The sequence below is a fragment of the Etheostoma cragini genome, chromosome 20 (assembly GCF_013103735.1).
Source record: "Etheostoma cragini isolate CJK2018 chromosome 20, CSU_Ecrag_1.0, whole genome shotgun sequence".
Lineage (NCBI taxonomy): Eukaryota > Metazoa > Chordata > Actinopteri > Perciformes > Percidae > Etheostoma > Etheostoma cragini.
The window spans coordinates 3,326,155-3,347,736 of record NC_048426.1 but is presented as its reverse complement, the minus strand read 5'-3'; the positions used below and the strand labels follow the sequence as shown (position 1 = coordinate 3,347,736).

The following is a 21,582-nucleotide window of genomic DNA, read 5'->3' as shown; positions in this document are numbered from 1 at the left end:
GCCCACCACCGACAATATTAGCGCATAATACAATAATCAATTAATGAGACCATAAACAACATATTGTGGCTCCTACATGCAGTATAGCAAAAATATGGTGCTTTTTGAAAATTAAACCACATAAACATACAACCTCTAAATACAATTTTGAACCTGAAAATGAACATAATATGAGCACTTTAAGGAAAATTATCGGTGTTGTGTCACTGTTCAAGTTCAATTAATGCAAGATCTTCCCAAAAGTCAATGAGGAATCATAATTTCAATAATTGTGATTTTAGATAACCAAGCAGTCCTACCCATTTTAAGAGAAACTTTACAATTTTGTTTGTGTTTTTCTAATTTATTCATTTGATTACAAAACTGTAATGTTTTTACACTTTAAGTGGATCTTTAGTTTTTTTTGTTTTGAGTATTTTTGTTTTTATTGTTTTGAGGCTCCGGCCCATCAGGACCAACTCCTCATGCCACAAAGCCAAATATTCACCCTCAGAGATCAGCTAATGTTAGAACAACGGTCAGTGGTGAGAGAGATACCAGTCTCTCTTCATGAGACTTGAGACTAGGAGCTGTAAATAGTTTAAGGGTGTTGGAGCATAGCAACAGCTTATTTGAGGATTTTCAGTCAGGATTTAGAGTTCATCATAGTAGAGGGACAGCACTTTTGAAAATTACTAATGACTCCTAATTGCATCAGACAAAGGTATCTCTGTACTAGTGTTATTAGATCTTAGTGCTGCAATTGATACCATTGACCATCATATCTTATTACAGATATTGGAACATTTAATTGGCATTAAAGGGACTGCTCTAAGCTGGTTTAAGTCTTATTTATCAGATCGATCTCAGTTTGTTCATGTTAACAATGAATCCTCTGTGCACGCCAAAGTTAGTCATGGAGTCCCACAAGGATCTGTGCTCGGTCCAATCCTGTTCACTTTATATATGGCTCGTTTAGGTAATGTAATCAGGAAACACTCCATAGACTTTCATTGTTATGCAGATGATACTCAACTATATCTATCGATCAAGCCAGATGAAACTAATCAGTTAGCTAAACTTCAAATGTACCTTCAGAATATTAAAACCTGGATGAGCTGTAATTTTCTAATGTTAAACTCAGATAAAACTTTAGTTAGTTATTGCTCTGGGGCCCAAGTGCGCAAGCGACAAGTCAGCGTCATGTCCTTTAATTCCCACATAATGCAAATTTAAAGGATTGCCTTTTTTCACCTTTGTAATATTGCAAAAATCAGTAATACCCTGTCTAAAAAGGATGCAGAAAAACTAGTCCATGCATTTGTTACTTCTAGGCTGGATTACTGCAATTCTTTATTATCAGGCTGCTCGAAAAAGTCCATAAAGACTCTTCAGCTGATCCGGAATGCTGCAGCACGTGTTCTGACAGGAACCAGGAAAAGAGATCACATCCCTCCTGTTTTAGCTTCTCTGCATTGGCTTCCTGTAAAATCCAGAATAGATTTTAAAATCCTTCTTCTCACCTACAAAGCTCTTCATGGTCAGGCACCATCTTATCTTAAAGAGCTCATAGTACCTTACAACACTACCAGAGCACTGCGCTCCCAGAATGCAATTACTTGTTACTATGGATCTTAGAGTCTCTAAAAGTAGAATGGGAGCCAGAGCGTTCAGCTATCAGGCTTCTCTCCTGTGGAATAAGGTTCCAGTTTGGGTTCAAGAGGCAGACACCGTCTCCACATTTAAGTGTAGGCTTAAGACTTTCCTCTTTGATAAGGCTTATAGTTAGGGCTGGCTCAGGAGAGTCCTGAACCATCCCTTAGTTATGCAGCTATAGGCATAGACTGCTGGGGGACTTCCCATGATGCACTGAGCACCTCTCTCTTCCTCCCTCTCTATAACATTACAGATTACGGTCTAGACCTGCTCATCTACGAAAAGCGCAAAGAGATAACTGTTGTTGTGATTTAGCAATATATAAATAAATTGAACTGAATATTATTAGGGAGTGAGGAGTCGCAGCGTCCGCCTAACCCGGCCCACCTGCTTCTCGTCATAGTTGTCAAATTTTACTTTCATATAATCAATAATGTAATAAAACTAGAGGGAGGAAGGGCATACAGCCCGATCCGGTTTGGGAGAGTTCTAGCCCAACCAGGCTCCTCTCTTTACCCTGTCTCTCTCAGTTATGCTGTAATAGTTTTAGACAGCTGGGGGACTTCCTTCGACACACTGAGCTCCTCTCTCCGCTATCTTTCTATCTTTCCATTTTGTGCGCATCCATGTCCCAGAAATGCTTATTAACCTAGCTCTGGGGAGTCATTCCCCGGAGTCCTTATGTTCTTTTTCCCCCAGCATGTTTCCTTGGATCAGGGAGGCTCCAAAATCATGTTTGCAGTTGTTGCCATGTTCCCGCTACACGTACTGCGATGCCATGTTACATCCAGCTACGCTGTGCGGTGCCCTGCTACGTCCTGCTGTGCCTTGTAATGCCGCACAGTGCCCTGCTATGCCATGAACTACTACTAAGAACTACTACAAACTACTTTTTTTTGTGACTGTTATTGCCACTCTTCATTGTAACCCCAACCGGCCCGTCACAAAACGCCTACCAAGAGCCTGGGTCTGTCCGAGGTTTCCTCCTAAAAGGAACTGTTGCACTGTTGCTTGCTCTGGAGGGAACTACTAGAACTGTTGGGTCCTTGTAAATTATGGAATGCGTTCTAGACCTACTCTATCTGTAAAGTGTCTCAAGATAACACTTGTTATGAATTGGAGCTAAATCATGCAGCATCTTATAAGGTAAACAAACACTGGTCAAAACAAAACAAAATTTAAAACTCAAAAATGTCTGTCGTCTAGCCGTAATTTTGGCCACTGCATCCAGCCTCTATGCTGGGGGTATACTATGCTGGGGCAATACTTGCATTGTCTCAAACTGTCAACAGCGTTCTGTGTGCTTGTGACTGTGCAAGTTCATTCTTCCAAGAACGACTGGCAAGAATGTCGCCGCCGCCCCCCCACCCAAGAAAACAAGTCCGTCTTTGGACGGTCCATTTTTTTCCAGGTTTGTTACAACAGACTTAACATAAGGATGCAAAAGGCCTAGGTCTATTTGTAAAAATATATCATGCGCACAAAAAAGTATGAAGATGATGAATGAACACTCTGAATGTTTGTTCAGAATGTCTCAATGGCAATAAGAGACAAATGTCGCCAGCATTAGCATTAGCTACTTTAGCTCAGCCGTCAAACAACAATCATCAACTGTCTTACGCCTTTGGATCTTAAGAAAGGTTTAGTCCCAAGACATATGATCAAAATTATAAAAATAACAGCTTAGCTGGGGACCCTGCTAGCCTTAGTGACCATTGCCACACAGTGAGATTGTGGTGGTGCCTTTGACTCAAATCTGATTTATTATTATATTAATAATATTATTATTATTATTATTGTTATTATTATTATTATTATTATTATTATTATTATTATGGGTAAATGCAAAGATACTTAATACATAAATAACTTATATTTCAGATTTTATCAGAAACTACTTTACTGGCCAAGTAAGTGTAAACACAGGGGAATTTGAGTCCGTCTTTGTTTTATAATAAAGTGTGCATATGCATATCCATCCATAGCCTACATAAATGTACATGTAAACAGATATATGAAGCTTATAAAAAATAAGGCAATTAGTGCAAATGATCCAGTAGATGGCGCCAATTATTCAATCAATGTTTGAGTTGCAATGCATTCTTCCAACAGTGCAGGTCACATAAACTGATGATGTACTAAAATTTAATGCATCGTATATTTTTCTATAGTCAGTAGCCTACTTTTAGAGCCACTTTTATCATCAGGCCTGGAACATGTATATGTTTAATGAATTTAAATACATTTTACCTAGCTATAACGTAAGCCAACTGTATATTGAGTGACATGAATTCATTCATTTATAAAAAAAAATTAATTTTTGGGGGGTAAGGGTGGAAGCCTAGGTGTGGCAATGTACTGATCAACTACAATGTACACTGGCGACGGTGTAGTCTATCCACACGTTAGAGTAACACGACCTTCGGTAGGTTATCCGTGGCACAACCCTTCTTTAACCGTCTATCGGCACAACCCACTCGCCATAAACCCACTCGCCATATCATTTTAACGTTAGCTAGAGTTTGAAGGCGTCTCACGTTAAAGCTAATTGGTAATAGAGCACGTTAAGGCACAGTACCGGTTGCTACATAACGTTACAGACCACTTGTCTAAGGTTACTTCTGTTATGCACAGACCAGCTGCATTCTTGTGACGAGCGTTTTGTGTGATAGCGACAAAACTAACGTTATACCAAACAGTCAGACTGCCACTGTCAACTGTCAAAAAGAACACTTTGTGTGATACAATCAGCTACCTTCAGGGTCCACGCGCGTTGTCCTGTTCTGTTTCTCTTCGCTGGTGTTCAACGTCAGAGCAAAGCATTCTGGTTAACGTAGTTTAAAGAGATGAAGGCCCACCTGTATGTCCCCCATCAATGTATTCCGGTGAATGCGTTAATGTCACAATGTAACGAAATGTTGTCCTTGATTTTCGGTTTTTGTGTTAATGTTATGATTTAAAACTACACTTCGATCCAAGAGTATCCTCCTGTAGGCGAATTCGCGTTTCCTAGGATAGCGAAGGCATGTCCCGCCCTACTTTGCCTTACTCTTGCTCTCATAAGCTTACCCTGGTATTCTTAGCCTAATGTTGACCAATCTTGCTCCTCGTGCCTAAACCTAACCAATCATATTAAAGAAGGAACCGAGTCCTAAGCCATTCAGAGGCACATCATTTCTTCATCTTCCTCAATTCTCTCTAATACGTCCATGGCAATCCTAGGAAATGTGTATTTTTTTAGGCTACTCTGTGGGGTCGCTTTAATATGATACATCTGTGGGTGGCTTCTGTCGCAAAGAATAATATACCAAGCCATTTTAGTTTAGCGGAATTTAACATGAAAAAGGTCACAAAAGTGTGGGTATATGGACCAAGAAGCTAATGTGTCTACTTGTGCTGTAAACCTGTAGAACTAGATATGCTATACCAGTAGGCTATTACATATTTCATCTATTCAAGCATTGTCGGCACAGTGCAGTAATATGTAATGTAATTTTTAGATTACAATTAAACATTAACCTTAAACAAGAGATGTATTGTACCTTGTTTCAGCACAATTGTTATTTTCTGCCAGTAGTCCCTGTCCCACAACAATATTAGAAAGTGAATGTATTCAAAGCCATGTACACAAACATACACACACATTTTTATTGTGTTTTTTCTCAATAAGCTCACAACAGGCATTTATTGCAAAAGAAATAGCCTCAACCTTTTAAATACAGTTAATAAGAAATTAAGACATCACTGCAGAATACAACTCAGACGTTCATACACCAATCTGCTTGTAGTGCCTATAAAATATGGGCACTACATATTGTTTTGTTACAAATATAACTACCCAGCAGTTTATACAAGTGGAAATGAAACAATCCTTTGATTAATTGGTAAATTGATTGATAAAAATGTTTAATAATAATTGTACTTTTTCATGCAAAATTGCCAAACATTTTATGGTTTTGCTGCTTTTGGATGGAAAAAACAAAGCATTGTAAAGGTGTCACTTTGTGATGTAATTTCTATTTTCATGATTCAATTGATAAATCACAAAAAAAATCAGCAGACTAATCGCTAATAAAAAATGAATTAATATTTGCAGTCCTTTAGACATTTTGTCATAATTAGCTCCACCTCAAACACCTACAGGACTAAAATGCTGTTTACACATTGATTCATAGTAATGTAATATTAATCAGTCACAACAACACCTTTCTGCATGCCTACTTAGACTGATTATAACACTTTTTAGTTATACTGTAAATGCCAATGCTTTATCTGTAATAGATTCTTTTTTACAGTGTGGTGAAAGTACTTTTTGTTAGGGTTCGGATTTCTTTTTTTTACAGTGTGGTATAAGTACTTTAAATTAAGGATGTGAATAATTCCTCCACCACAGCAGAATTTTATTATCTTCTGGTGCCCAAGCATTTAACCTACAAATTAAAATACTATATTACAAGGAAACAATTTAACTAACAACGTAAGACACAACGGATTTAAACATTTTATTGCCAAACAATAGATGATAGTGTGTGACAGGATGGTTAAAGTAAAACACTTATCACTGACAAAAAACAAACATTACTTTTAGACAATGCATTACAACTATGGCAATAATAGTGAGGTCCAAATTAAAGGTCTATTAAGGATAAACACCTGGGTAATACTTCAGCATAGAATATATACACCAACACTGGTAGACTGTTCTAAGATTTCATTATGTCACAAACAGAATTGAAAAGTTTTAAATATAAAAAAGCAATCAAAAATAGTCTTAGTGAATTGGGGCCAGAATAAAACAATAGCCCACTTTAGCGTGTCTCATCTATGCAGCATTATCAGAGTTTCAGTCATATTCACTGTCTTTGTTTGACCTCTGCCCTGCAAATGGACGTCTGTTCCTCTGAACCTGGAGCTGAAAACAAACAAAAGGGGGAATCAATAGGATACGATACATACACAATCAATATTTGTAGGTCATATTTAAACTTTATCATGTTAAGTATGATTTCTAAAAACATACTTATTACCATTTTATGATTCAACTGGCTACCATACCTGTCTGTTAACATTTTCTTCATTCTTACTACTGATCATTATAAAAACCAGTGCCAATGACCACCTTTTCTTTTATTATGATGGCGTTGGGGCTGGTAGCTGGAGAGGTGCTAGTTCACCGCCTGAATACTGGCGAGATGCCCTTGAGCAAGGCTAACTGCTTGGAGCAAAGATTATGTGGCAGCACCATTACTCTGACATCGCTCCAGAGCAAGAACATTTTCTCCAAGATGAATTAATAAAGTACTTTTTTAACTTTTTTGTATTACAATGAAAAGATCATTTTAATGTTTTCAAGTTAAATAGTTTTAAGCACAGCAAAATACATACAACATTTGAAAGGGCGAAAGTAGATATGAATACAAAAGAGATACAACAAATGCATTTAACAGAAAGGCCATACCATACAATTAACTGCAAAAGCTTTGTTCCATAAACTACCAATGTTATACCCCTGACCTGCAAGTCAGATGTCAGACATGAAACTGACATGGCAAAGACATATTTGGGCTGCGGTCAAATAGTCAATTTTGCTTGGGAAAATATTCAGAATATCGCACAGTAGCGCCGGCAGTCATAATCCTGTATGCACAGTACGTATTTTCTGTGAGACATTTCAACCCATTTAATAACAATGATACTGTACTTTATGGCGGTTGAGGAGGTACATTTTTTACTTTTCAACAGCAGCCTAAGGGTCTGACCAGTAAATGGTTATGGTTTTATGGTGTTAAGTGAAACTACAGAAATCTAAGCTTCTGTTTTGTTGTGACGCCAATACCCACAAGACCTTGAAAGGTGAGGGAGATCACCTTATGTTTTACCTTTGCTCCCTCCAGCATGTGTGGGTCTTTCTGAAGTGCATTGTTCAATCCTTCCTCTGTTGAGAATCCGACCCAGCAGAAGCCTCTGTGGAAGCCTGTTTCTTTATCCTGATGCAACACACAGCACACAGTCAGGCACAAGCAATTCTGGAACATTTTGCAGGTTTGGCAAGAATAAAAGAAAACATTTTCATCATTTGGATGAATAACTCTAGACATTTTAAATCTCTGCATGTTGATTATGTTACACCATACTGAAAAACAGAAACCAATGGCTAGCTGGAAAAAAAATCTAAAACACCATGGCATAAGTAGAAATAAATGGACAGGAAAAATATCATCAGTAACCACAAGTGTTCTTATTAGTCATTAGATTACATGCATCCCACATGTCATTGCACACACCAAATATAAGTACAACAAAAGAAAACAATTTTCCATCAAATCAGTGCAATACAACTGAATTAATGTGGCGCATGAACAATAAAAGAAAATGGGCAATAGTATAGTAAGAAGGGGTGTAGGCTGTGATATGAACAAAAAACTGATATAAACAGAAACACTAAATAGTTGCCTGTATGTGTACATGAGTCATTATAATGCTGTGACAACTTACAAATGGAAGAAGACACTTCTTCACTGGGCCAAACTGTCCAAAGTACTCCCTCATCTCCCCTGAAAAAGAAACAAGTACATTTCAAGAACAAATCTTGAGTTTCTCCTTAGCCAGCAGATGCAAAACAAGCTACAATGTGAGTTAATAGGGCAATCGCATTGCAGCTTGTATTTACCTTCACAAAAATACTTATTTTGCCACTGACAGGCTCAGATTATTATTCTTAGTGTGTCGGACAACATTATGAAAGTATTTCTAAGGAGTTCGACCTTTCTGTTAGAGAGTAAGGTCCTTTTCTTTTAAAACACAAAAACATCCACGAACCCATGTGTAAATAAACTAAAATTTTAGCATCGTAAAATACACTTCATTCAAAGTCGACAGAAACAACCAAAACTATGAAAAGCAATATTGGGTCATCTTTTCACATTTCCAACTATAACAACTCTAGTTTTGGTTGAAATAAAAACATCGTTTACCGATTTAGGTTTGATAATATGTTAGCTCTATCCACGTTCAAAGTATTCCAATCTTTTCCATACTGTTGACCTGTTAGGCTACAGCGTTAAAGCTTAATACTGGACCAACCTTAAAGACTTGTTCCTGTTAGTCACTTGCACACAAAAACACAGGAAAATCTCTCTCGAAAGGTTTCAACAAAACCAGCATTATAACGTTTCAACATTATATGACATTATAACCTTTATGAAGGTGGGATTTATTGCAGTACTGCTAGACTCTTGGCAACTGAACTGAGTGTTCCTTAGTGTTTAAGATGTATATTTACAAAAAAAAGTGTCTCTCTATGATTTTAGAAAGGCTTAGGTACGTTGTTGTTGTATTTCTTTACATCATTCGCTCTCCTCACATGAAGACCCTGTTTGTAACGTTAGGCTAACCGAGGTGATAGCATGACCGTGATGGCAAGGCTGCAAACAGTAACATCATCAAACTATGTACAAATACAGTAAGTGGCTAAAGGCGCATATCTAGCTGCCCCTAAATATAATTTGTATTTTGAACCATTTGATAGACCTACTGCTGGCTATAGTCCATGGTATTTTAGAGACGAAGACCTCGAAAACTTTCTTTGAGGGGGCCGCCATGTTTCTCCGCTGCTCTGTGTCTTCTTCTTCTTTAAGCATTTACGGCAGTTGGCATCCTGCTCGTTGCATTACTGCCTCCTACTGGCAATTACTCGTTGTCTGGTCTAGTCGTTCCTAAATAGACCAGTGCCCTTCAACAATGCAAATAAATATTTCTGCCCAATTCTGGAAACCCCACTTTGAAGAACATCTTTAGTTCCACTGATCCCCACTTACGTAGTCCTGCAAACATAACCCCTCTTTGCATGACATCAGGACACGCTCCACTGTCTCCATATCCTCACACAAACTGCAATGTCCAGTAGGATGTTTCCCCTTCATAAAAAGTGTACTGTTCAATATACTGTGACCAATTCTCAAATTACTGATAAGTACTTGCTTCATTCGGTTACCCCCACTCACCCCTCCTACTTTATTTTGTATTGTATGCAAGTGTCTCCCTTTATTCCCACCAACCCAATAGAGTTGCCACTGTTTGGAAATTTCTCTCCACGCAATGCGTCTCCCCCCGATTTTGACAGTTTAATATTCAGTTCTACATTTCCTTTCTTGGCTTCCTCCTTTACCAATTTATCCACTGCCAATTTATCCCCTCTCTCAATACCAGGAATTCCTGAATATGCATGTACCCACAGGGACACCTTGACACATTGTTACCCTGATCGGCGACCCTTGAATCTCTAAACAAAACTTCAAATACTAGGTCTTGGTGATCCATGGCTGATCCTGCTTTGGTACTCGACAGAGCTGACACTGAGTCACCAAAGCTGAACACCCTACGGAGACTGGTTCTGGAACAGCTGAGGCCCATGGCTAGACCTCTCCTGGACTCCCTCCAGTTCACCTACCAGCCCCGACTGGGATTTAGGACGCCATCATGTTTCTGCTCAACCGCATCTGCGCCCACCTGAACAAGCCGGCGAGCGAGGTGAGGGTCATGTTTTTTGACTTCTCCAGTGCTTTCCCCACCATCCGGCCGGCCCTGCTGGGTGAGAAGCTGACAGCAATGCTGGATTGTTGACTACCTGACTGGCAGACCACAGTATGTGCGCCTGCAACACTGTGTGTCAGACAGCGTGGTCAGCAACACCGGGGCCCCGCAGGGGACTGTCCTCTCTCCCTTCCTCGTCACCATCTACACCAAAGACCTCATCTACCACACAGAGTCCTGCCATCTTCAGAAGTTTTCTGATGACTCTGCTGTGGTTGGATGTATCAGCGAGGGTGACGAGGCTGAGTACTGAGCTGTGGTGGGGGACTTTGTCACATGGAGTGAGCAGAACCATCTATAGCGCAACGTGACAAGGACTAAGGAGCTGGTGGTGGATCTATGGAGAGCCAAGGCACCAGTGAGCCCTGTTTCCATCCAGGAGGTCAGTGTTGACATTGCGGAGGACTACAAATACCTAGTGCACTTGGACAATAAACTTGACTGGGCCAAGAACACTCAAGCCCTCTGCAGGAAGGGCCAAAGCCGTCTCTATTTTCTGAGGAGGCTGAGGTCCTTCAACATCTGCAGGATGATGCTGAGAATGTTTTATGAGCCTTTGAGTGCTGTCCTCTTTGCAGTTGCATGCTGGGGCAGTAGGCTGAGGGTAGCGAACAGACTCAACAAACTGATTCGCAAGGCCAGTGACGTTGTAGGGGTGGATCTGGACTCTCTGTCGGTGGTGTCGGAGAGGAGGATGCTGTCCAAACTACATGCCATCTTGGACAATGTCTTGCACCCACTCCATGGCTTGCTGCTCAATCTTGCTGACTCATTCTCCCAAAATGCACCACAGAGCGCCACAAGAAGTCATTCCTGCCTGTGGCCATCAAACTTTATAACTCCTCCCTCTAAGTGTCTGACACACAGACACTTATTACTTTCACCACTGCAACTCCTTAATTATATTAATTATGTAAATACTGTATCATAACATTCCTTTAACTATGTAAATATCGTACATATCCCCCTACTTATATTTCTTTATTTATATTTCTACTCTGATATTTCTACTATTTGTGCAACTGCAACACAGAGTTTCGCTTCGGGGATCAATGAAGTATTTCGGATTCTAATTCTGATTCTGAGGACGTTACGTACATCACCTCTTCCACCTACTGTAAAGCTAAGAATAAAATTTAAATCCACATTTTTTTTCCCATTCTTCAACTTGTGTAACTGCATCCTGGATTGTCTCAATCAAATAATCAATATTTCTCCCTCTTTTCCACACAGCTATGTTATCTGCGAACAGTGACCTGCCTATGTCCATTGGAATATTTTCATGAACATCAGTAATCATAATAGAGAAAAATGTCTGACTTACTACACTCCCCTGAGATGTCCCGTTTTCTACAACATATAGGCAGGATAGCGCCGATGCTATCTTCACTTGAATAGATCTTTTATACAGAAAATCCATTGTCCAATTGAACATTTTCCCTCCAACTCCAATCTTATGTAATTGTATTAGAAGCCCTTGTGTCCACATATTTATTATGGGCTTACTCAACATCAAAAAACACTGCAACCACTGTCTCTTTATTTACTTCGACTGTCCTTATCTCATCCTCTAAACACAGCACCAATAGTGTTCTTACCTTTCCTGTTGTGGTTGCTTTTGTCTTAAAATGTATCTGGTGTAAACTGTATGTAACTTTATTTCTTCTTCAGTGGTCCTGTGACTTCAAATACCTTGTATCTGTTATGGTTTGGGGTTTTTGTTGGGGGTATTGTTCCTGTTTGGCTTCCCTGTGTTTTTGTCCCGGTTTTCCCGCTGGTCTGGTGTTGTGGATTCTGTCTTGCGTTTCCATGCTTGTGTATGTTCTGTTTCCTGTTTTATTTTTTAGTCAGCTTCCTGTCTGGTCTTGTCTTGTCTAGCTTCGCTTTGTTTGTCTGATTGTCCAGCCCCACCCTAATGTGTTTCACCTGATGTCTCACCTGTTCCCCATTACCTCATTACCTCTTGTATTTAACCCCAGTGTTCCCTCAGCTTCTTGTTAGATCATTCCAGTCGTGCGTGCTGTCTTGTTTGTCAACTTGCCCATCCCACGTGGTTGCTCCTGTTTTCCTGATCTCCCAGTGAGTTTTGTCCCTGTGTAATCTCCTGTTGTTTTGCATTGTGCCCGGCTCCTGTGCCTGTCTTTTTGGATTTCGGATTTTGGGTTTTGGATGCTCCCCTGGACTTTGTTTTCCCTCGTGGGTTGTTTTTGTTTACCGACTACAATAAAGCCCTGTTTACCTGCTCCTGCCTGCCTCCGTATCTCTGCATTTGGGTCCTCACCCCACCATACTGTGACAGTATCCCCCTTCCCTCTCCCCTTTTTGTAACATACTGTTTGGGAGAGCTGAGTGTAATTTATTTTTGGCTCATTCATTATTTGACTTTATTGCATTAGTATTATTCTGTTTAAATTTTTGTTCCCCACACTTTTGTCTGCCCCAACCTTTCAACATCTTGAATTCTACACACTCATGTCACTTTAATGTTGTTTTACAAGTTTTAAAGAACTAACAGAGCTTGTCTATAGAGAGCAAGCTGCACACTACAACCTCCACCACAGAGCCAGAACACTTCCAGAACTTACCTCTGGACAGAAAGTGTAGATTACCACAGAGGAGTCTCCAGGAACTGTATTGAGAACTGCCAATACGCCAAGGTCATACTTGGTAGAGACTGACAGGGGTGTTCTAAGAAGGAACAGAATCCACCTTAGAGCCACAAGGAATCCTCCTGAGCAACCAACAGTCAGTAGAGCAGGCAGAGTTCCAAAGGCTCCTGAGAGACTTGATTTATGAGTAAAAAGTTCATGTGACGGTGTAAAGTTATCAATATAAATTATAAAGTAATCAATGGAAAGAAACCCACCCAGTTAAGTTAAAAGTATGGTTTATGTTTAAAAGCCTATTGCTGAGCTACAAAGAGGAGGTGTAGCGGTAGAGACTACAGTAACCATAATGCAATGTAGGGGTTTTCACGGGTTGTCGGTCAGTAAAGAGTTGTTTTTAAGCTAGCCATGGCGTCCCGTCTCATTCATTCATCATACAGGTGCCCCATAAACTTTTCTATATGGGCATCTATATGAGCATATACAATCACTTAGTCATGTGGTAGCTGGTTTTAAGTCTACCATCAACAGTTACAATTTTATGGTTTATACTCCAGTTGTCGATGGAGAAATTGTATTTCATTTTTACTTCCGGAACCCACTTTGGGTGGGACTGTTGAACTGTATTGGATTAGCCTATGTAGTAAAATGTATATGAATGTGCAAGACTGTTTGTTATTTCTGCTACTCATATTAACACTGAACTTATGTTATGTACTGTATTTATGTTGACACTGCACACCAAAAGAATTTGTAGAATCCATTTGATCTTTTTCTTGATCCCACTTACTTACTTCTACTTTAGTTTTTATTTATTTCTCAACTTTATCTATGTTCTTTTTGTTACTTTATACAATTATTGATTTTCTTAATCTTATTTCCCCTTGAATTTGACTGTGATTAACTGCAACTAAATCATTTCCCTGAGGGGATCAACAAAGCATTCTGATTTTCAATACAGTAGAGGGCAGCAATACACCATTGCAGCGTCTAGTCTAATAACAATAACAAGAAGAAGATTAAATATCTGGGATTAAATATCTGAAATGTAGTCCTTTTCTGGTTCTTAGTGCCGGTTCCCCAATGGATTCTACCATTGCCTGATGTAACAGTTAACAGAAACATTGGTCTCACTGTTGGTCCTCACTTTTTTTGGTTCCAGCTCATATAGTTATTAAAGGGGATGAAGAGGCTGATAAAATTGTGAAAACAAATGCAGAAAAATAACTGGAAAGGCATTACTGTATGCATCACTGGGAAAGGGTGAAGCCAAATCCATATTTAAATCTAAAAGTCTACAAAGATGGCAAACTGAATGGGAAGCAGAGTTTAATGCTAGGGACTACCGTAAAATACATAAGGATGTGACTGGTAAAAGGGTTACTTCACTGAGTTTAAACTGAAGGGAAGAAGTGGTCTATACCAGACTTGGATTAGGTCAAACAGGATTAAATGCTACCTTGCGAATAGTATGGAATGGTAATGGATTATGTATAAATTGCCAAGACAGAGAAGATGTAAAACGTGCACTTTTTGTGTGTTAGAACTATATTGATAGTAGAATGCACTGGCAGGAAATGAAGGGAGACAACTTATATATATCATACATATACAATAATACATGTGATACTTAAAGAAAAAGGCATGACAAGGGACAAACTACAAGCTTTATTTGATTTTTTTTAAATAATAATGGTTTAATGAACAGAACGTTTTTATTTATTTATTTTTGTTTGTTTGTTTGGACTCTATGACGTTCATGGTATTACATACTCCTGTACAGTTGGTGGCGGTATATTGCAAAAGTAGTAAAGAGACAAGAAGACGAAGAAGAAGACGAATTACGTCATGGCCAAGATGGCAGCCTCCCTGATAGAGAGTGGAGAAGATGCATTTAGAAAAATATTCAAGTTTTATAAGAGAAGAAACCCACCGCCAGATTTCAGCGCTGTCATTGATTTCTCCAAAGGTTTACCGAGTGACAAAGTAAGGGGAATACCATACCAGGTCGATAGAAATGGCAGCGTTAGAAACCTGAAACCACCTGACACCAAATTAGTTTTCGTGTGAGTGTGTGTGTGTGTGTGTGTGTGGGGGGGGGGAGTATACATTTCACCGCACATTACGTTGCCATATTTTGCCAAAACATAGCTCGTGTATAAATATTAGTCAGCATATCTGTGATTCTGTGTGTATGTGCCGCACTAAACACGGACGTGTTCGTAAAGTACAGAAGTAACGTTGTTATCAGCAAATTACCATTGTGACACACACACACACACACACACACACCAGCGCAAAAGTAAAAACATCAGGCCACTTACGTTATTTGCACTACAAAGAGTGTATATATTTGTTATTCATTTTAGCTATAGTGCTCAACAAGCATTATTTAATTTTGCCCAGTTGCCTGTTGAGGGGCAATAAATATCAAAAGTTCCAAAACATCTATTTGTATCGATCCACTAGACATAGTATTTACGGATACGGAGATTGGCTAGTCTTACTTTGTCCCACAGCAACATTCAAAACGTTGTGGAGATGTTTGGACATTGTTTCTGTTAATAATGTATTGTATTAAGTGTTTATATATTTCATTATAATATTCAGAATTATCATAAGTAATTGAACATGCACATGCATTTTAAGTTCCATTAAAGAGGGGTGGAGGTGGGGTCACATTTGAGCATTTAACTATTTACATAAAGGCAACGCATTAGTTACTTTCTGAAGTAACTAGTTACTTTTATTATTTTTAATTGAGTATCTAATTTAGTTACTCTTTGGAAGAAGTAACTGTAACTAATTACTTTTTAAAAGTAACTTGCCCAACACTGGTCATGACTACACCTTTGTGGATATCTGTAAATTCCCTGGTAATAATCTTCAGTGTTTCCACATGTCTTCTGTAGCCTATGAGATAGGAAAGGAGGCACTTTATAATTATTTAGGAATAGACAACAGCAAAGTTAAGATAGCACCACTGAACTTTGTATTTCACCCTCATAGATATTAATAGCAGTGGAAAAGATATGTGATACACCTTCTAACGTATAATAAACAGCATCACCACTGTATAGCCTCAGAGTCCCCAGACATAAATCAATAGACATCCTTGATACAGGCTCAGCAATATGGAAATATTTGGAAATAAACAATTTGTAGCAGAACTTATTTACATCAGGTGTGTGTGTGTGTGTGTGTGTGTGTGTGTGTGTGTGTGTGTGTGTGTGTGTTTCATAGATAGTTCCTGCTATACTGGACCCTTCTGCGGTGAGTGATGTGGAGGCTGCCAGGGTTGGATTACAGTCGGTCAGAGACTGGAGAGCCTTCAGCCTGCAAGGCTACCCAGGTAAACGCAGGAAAGATGGAGAGACAGACCATTGTTTACCTTAAATTAGATTCAAATACCAGGGGCCCGTTTCAGGAATGAGGTTTAACAAACTCTGAGTCTAACCTTGAACTCTGAGTTTACCCTAAGATTATTCATGCGCACATAGGAAAACAGCAAGTTTGAATATACAGTATGTTTGGTAAAAATAGCAAAACGGTTTTGGCAAAATAGCGAGGATTGGTCTGGGAGTAAATTGCTTCTTCAGTCAAAGCATACGCATTTATATAGTCTATTAATTTCATATTTAATCATAGGTAACCTATAATATTACTGGTGAAAACTAGAATGGTAGTACACCATATGATTTCATTTAGGTGCAATCCTGCTGGCAAAAAAAGTAAATTAAGCCTACTTATCTTATTCTGAGGTTGCAGCATCATGTCATTAACAAAATTATAATTTATAATCATTTAAATCTTTTTAATGTCTCTCAATGGTTTGTGTCCAGGGATCACTACAAAAAACAGGTTTGGTTCACAGACTTAGTTACTAACTGAGTCTGACTCAATTACTAACTGAGTCTGAGTTACCTCTCTTTCTTCTCTTTCACCTCTCTTTTCTGAAACGAGCTGGAGTTACCCCTCTCTCTCAGGTTTGATTTCTAAAACTGAAAACCCACAGTCTCCCTCATCTCAGGGTTAAAAAACTCAGTTTTCACTAAACCTGCTTTCTGAAACGGGCTCCTGGAGTTCAACACAGTCTTAGACCTCCCAAAAAATGCTGTACTTACTAGGAGAGAAAACTTATATACATAACAATTAGGGCTAGGTATCGCCACTAACTTCAGATTTGATTCTGATTCACAAGGTCAGGATATAATTTGGTTTTCAATTCAATGTCAATTTGGAATATTTCAGTTGTAAAAAAAAGTCTTTTGTCAATGATTTTTAGGACCCACGAGAATCTTAGTCTTATCTGTATTTACTATAGACAGTTTTTGGACAGCCAGCAAATAATATCGTTGTTACAGTTTACTAGTTTGTTAACAGGGCTAAGATCATTGGAGGTGAGTGAAATATACAACTGTGTCATCGGCGTATGACTGGTAGGAACTATTGTTTCTTAATTATGATACCAAGTGGGAGCATGTGCAGCTTAAAGAGCAATGGTTGAGAACTGACCCCTGTGGTACCCCAGAGAAGATTTTTCTTTCTGTAAATTTAAAACTACCTGTCAAGACATAACAACTCCTGTCCTTTAAGTAGCCGGATGAAAACCAATTAAGAACAGGGACAGCTTAACTAACTGAAACATAAAGCCTTTCAAATAAAAAGTCAGGGCCAAAGGTGTAAAAGCAGCAGTAAGATCAAGCAGTACTACAATTGAAATTTGTAAGTCAGTGTTAATCTTGAGGTTATTTTTTTGAGAGCTGTTTCTGTGCTATGATTGGTTCTGAATGCCGGTTGGTATGATACATACCAACCGGTATTCAGAACATTGAAAGATATGCATCCAGTTGTTATATGCAATTTTTATATACAGGTATTTTACAAATAAAAGAGAGATTGGAAATTGGTCTTTGGTTATTAGTTATACCTGGATCCAGATTGTTTTTCTTTAACAGAGGTGAGACAACAGCACACTTAAGAGAAGCAGGGGAAATGCCAGCCTGCAATAATAGTAAATTTTTATATTTTCAAAATAAGGGTGCAATTAGTTTTTTCTCCATGTCTGTTCAGCTCTCTGACAGACTATTTTTGCCATTTTTGCTTTTTCACTGCTTCTCCAAAGAACTTTTGGTGGTCCACAAGTTTGACAAGGACAAAGTGGTGAATGATTTGAGATACAGTACATGTGTGAAATGGTCAACCATGACATCGCGAGACGGTTGGGTAGTGTATAAATTAAAAAATCATTGATGATTTGATTGTTGTTTAGGGTTCATCTTCATCTCCAACCCTTTCCTGTTGGGCTCACAACCTTTTTGGGTCAGACAGTGTCTGAAGACCTACTCTCAGAAGCCCAATGTCTGCAACCTGGATATGCACATGTCTCCCTCTGACACCCAGGACATCTGGCAAAAGAGTGTTCATAGCCTCAGGTGAGAAAATTGTTGTTGTTTTGTCAGGAGAGAGATTATTTAGAGTTATACTGAATGAGCCTTGACGCTTTGGCATTAATGTTCACTTTACATACTGCCAATAAAGCATATGTAATAAAGAGAGAGAGATGCACAGCTACCACAATATTGGAATAACAATATGACTAATAATAATTATAGCAGTGGTTATAATAGAATGATGTGAACGGTAGCAGTACAGACAGCAGTAATGATAATAGAAATATCACTTAAAACAATGTAAGTTTGCTATGATTATTTCCTGCCATAGTTCTCCTCACTCTGGAAAGAGAAAAACAAAGACTCTACTTGACAGGCTGCGCTGGGTCACTCTCGGATATCATTACAACTGGGATACCAAGGTAATATAGACATCCTGCTTTGTTAGAGGATCCTTTAGCTAGGATTCAATTAATAAAGGTAGAGCTGAAAATGCAAAAATGAATGCCAATTTTTTTATTTTAAATATACATTTTATCAGTATATTTACATTACCTTTTATCACAAATGTCTTAATTCTTTCAAACCATTTTATTACTTTAAAGGATGTAAAATCCTTGAGGGTTTGCACTCATGTCACACTTTCAACTGATACAACCCCCTTCCCCTACTGAGTGTAGTGTTGGTAGTAACACAATTACAGAAGTGAATTCCTTTTTGATGTATTGCAGTAATAAAATGCATTTCAGTAATATTATACTCGTTAGAATCTCAGAAAGGTGAGTTACACTTTAACATTTTCTTTTCTTTTCTTTTTTTAAGTTGACCAACACCACGAAACATTTCCCCACAGGTAAAAAAAAAAGAAGCCGTGAGACATATGCGAGATGGATATTATTTCCAGGAGTTATGACGCTGCGTTAAAGCAATCTGTCCCGTCTCTGTTCCCGTGGTCAGAGCCAGAACCAGAGACGGAACGGAAAACATCTGTGCCCCAACAGGTGACGGTACATCAGCGCGGACAGCAGTGTGTCCGAGCTGCTGACAGATAGAAACATGTCGGGAATTAATGTTTAGCTTGCCACAGGTAAATAAATGAAAGCACTTCCTGTAAAGGTTCGCAGTTAAACTAAATTTCTGTTCAACAAATAAGGTTGTGTACCTTTTTACAAATCAGCTGTAAATGCAATCAGCTTGCCTTCTGGCTCAGCTCTCTTTTCGTCACAACAATGCGATAAACTGAATATAAGACAGGGTCACTCCATCTCCCTCGAGGTGCTTCATAGTTTTTTTTTTAACCTGCACAATCTGTGCGCTTTAATTGGCTGGGGGTTACACATCCACTTTGGGCCCATCCGCTCTTTGCTGATGCCCAAAAACATCGTAACTGACCAAAATAAAAGTAAAAGAGAAAACCCAGGCAGACACTTCTTGTTGAAGTGATGATTGAAAGGGATTACTTTTGTATTAGACTATAAATTGTTTGTTTCATGTTATACTATAATATACTATAATATATATTTAATTTAATATAATTTTGGCCAGTTCACTTTTTAAGATTGTCGTTTTTTATTTGGAAAGATGTGGCCAAAAGTGTTATTGTTGTTGTTGCTAAGACTTCTGGTTGTCTGTGGACAAATTTGTTAAAATATATTAAAGAAATCTGTGTTATTTAACTTTTCACAGCCTGTTAATCATCTTCATGTTGCTTTGTTCACAGATGTACTCTTCCAACCATTATACTCCTTTCCCAGCTGATCTCCACTTGCTGTCCACCCAAATTACAGCCGCCTGTGGGTTTCAGGACTTTAACGCAGAGGCAGGAATCCTCAACTACTACTTATCTGATTCATCTCTGGGAATCCATGTGGATGAATCAGAACTAGATCACAGCCGACCGCTGCTGTCATTCAGGTGAGAGGGGAAAATTGTAAGTAAAATCTGCTGAGAAGAAAGCATTCTTCTATACATCTAGGATTTTACAATGCCAAACAGTTATTTTGGTATTGGTTTTATTGTACCAATAAACCAGGATGTTGCAATATGGGAAAGACAAAGACACCATTACCTGGTAAACTACAGAACAATATTCCAACTGCCTTGCTTTATATCTTGTTGTCTTTTTTAATAGTTTTGGGCAGTCAGCCATCTTCCTCCTGGGAGGCCTCCGCAGACAGGACCCCCCGATTGCTATGTACATGCACAGTGGGGACGTGATGGTGATGTCGGGACAGAGCCGCCTCCTTTACCATGCCGTCCCACGCATCATTTCAGCACCCCAGGGACGTACAGCTTTAGAGATGGAAGGCTGCAGCCTGGCCTCACCTCAAAAGGACTGCTGTGTGGTGGAGGCGGTGTCAAAGGAGGACTGGGCTGTGTGTTCCAGGTACATCCAGAGCTCCAGAGTGAATGTGACTGTCAGACAAGTGCTGGGGCCTGGCCAGAGCTTCCCAGACACACCTTCTGCTCACCAAAGGACTGATGCAGGACAGACAGTGGGCTACCATGACAGAGCAGCAGATGGGGAGAGTGAGAAAAGAAAGAGAAGTAGTAGCTGTGACTCTGTTGGTACTGCTGAGAAATGACGCAGACCAGTGTGTCTGTGTGGCCACTGCTGTAAAACTCAATTGGCGACACTTTCATCTGATGCCTGAGTCTAACTTTGCCATTATATTGATTTGCTTTTGACCTCTGCTAAAACGTACAAGCCACTTCAGAGCTCTTAAAGTTAGGCTCGGTGCAAAAATGCATCAAAACAAATTGTCCGCTTACTTAGAACAGGAAGGTCCACTCAACTTCTACGGGATCTGCATACATAGCCCCCCAATTCTAGGACAATGCTCCTAATCATTGAGCCAGTTCAAATAGCTCTGTTTCATTGCTACAGACCAGACTGAAGGAAAATACCCCCCCAAATGCAAGAAATTAAGATGGAAAATAGAATTTTTATCCAAATACGTTCAATTTGAAACTAGTGGACTATTTATGAAAATGGTTACATGTGCACTCTAATTAAAGCAATCTAAAGCCTGAATGTGTGACCGTCATTCTGTGAAAATGTCTAAAACGTTAAAATAGAGGAATGTCTAAATTCATACATAATCAGTTTTCATACATCTTTACTGCTAAAATACGTTGTTGAGGATAAAGATGTATACTGTATACTTTATACCTGACATTAAAATTCAACCATTATATGGATATGTTGCCTGGATAAAGGAAAAACCACATTAATGCCAGGTGTAAGTACATGGGATGGGAATTTGATCAGATCAGCCAGACAGCTTTTGGAAGGTGTTCAGTATTGCATTGAAATGGGTGTAGCACATGAGTCACATGACTCCTGAGTCACATGA

At 39.0% G+C, this 21,582-nt stretch overlaps 3 protein-coding genes and 1 pseudogene across 5 annotated transcripts in view; 2 read left to right on the top strand and 2 right to left on the bottom strand.

The window, feature by feature from the left end:
* The window catches only part of LOC117936254, a 5,464-nt pseudogene extending 3,564 nt beyond the window's left edge, over positions 1-1,900 (top strand).
* adck1 (aarF domain containing kinase 1) overlaps positions 1-4,794 on the bottom strand; it is a 135,576-nt gene extending 130,782 nt beyond the window's left edge. Inside the window, exons 1-2 of one of the 3 annotated variants that reach the window (XM_034858387.1) lie at positions 4,494-4,794; positions 4,393-4,459 (exon numbers count right to left, since the gene is read on the bottom strand). The gene's annotated coding sequence lies outside the window, so the exon portion shown is untranslated. Of the gene's footprint in view, positions 1-4,390; positions 4,460-4,493 lie in introns of all 3 variants that reach the window. The other 2 variants (XM_034858385.1, XM_034858388.1) reach the window with 2 other exon arrangements.
* Positions 4,795-6,124: 1,330 nt separating this feature from the next.
* Positions 6,125-9,322, bottom strand: slirp (SRA stem-loop interacting RNA binding protein). Its single transcript, XM_034858893.1, has 4 exons — positions 9,170-9,322; positions 8,131-8,189; positions 7,515-7,622; positions 6,125-6,547 (listed from the first exon to the last, which is right to left on the bottom strand). The coding sequence occupies exons 1-4, from the start codon at positions 9,273-9,275 to the stop codon at positions 6,479-6,481; spliced, it is 342 nt and encodes a 113-aa protein (XP_034714784.1). The 5' UTR covers positions 9,276-9,322; the 3' UTR covers positions 6,125-6,478.
* Positions 9,323-14,650: 5,328 nt separating this feature from the next.
* alkbh1 (alkB homolog 1, histone H2A dioxygenase) lies at positions 14,651-21,256 on the top strand. The gene is made up of 6 exons (XM_034858892.1): positions 14,651-14,819; positions 16,077-16,185; positions 18,106-18,268; positions 18,558-18,648; positions 19,947-20,140; positions 20,358-21,256. Exons 1-6 carry the CDS (start codon positions 14,682-14,684, stop codon positions 20,809-20,811), a joined length of 1,149 nt encoding a protein of 382 aa, XP_034714783.1. The 5' UTR covers positions 14,651-14,681; the 3' UTR covers positions 20,812-21,256.
* The last annotated feature ends 326 nt before the right edge of the window (positions 21,257-21,582 follow it).

Coding starts and splice junctions, on each gene's coding strand:
- slirp (XM_034858893.1), bottom strand. CDS start 9,275: ATGCTTAAAGAAGAAGAAGACACAGAGCAGCGGAGAAACATGGCGGCC. Junction 7,623..8,130: donor AGAAGTGTCTTCTTCCATTT/GTAAGTTGTCAC, acceptor GTGTTGCATCAG/GATAAAGAAACAGGCTTCCA. Junction 6,548..7,514: donor ACATGCTGGAGGGAGCAAAG/GTAAAACATAAG, acceptor GTTTGTTTTCAG/CTCCAGGTTCAGAGGAACAG.
- alkbh1 (XM_034858892.1), top strand. CDS start 14,682: ATGGCCAAGATGGCAGCCTCCCTGATAGAGAGTGGAGAAGATGCATTT. Junction 16,186..18,105: donor CAGCCTGCAAGGCTACCCAG/GTAAACGCAGGA, acceptor ATTGTTGTTTAG/GGTTCATCTTCATCTCCAAC. Junction 20,141..20,357: donor CGACCGCTGCTGTCATTCAG/GTGAGAGGGGAA, acceptor CTTTTTTAATAG/TTTTGGGCAGTCAGCCATCT.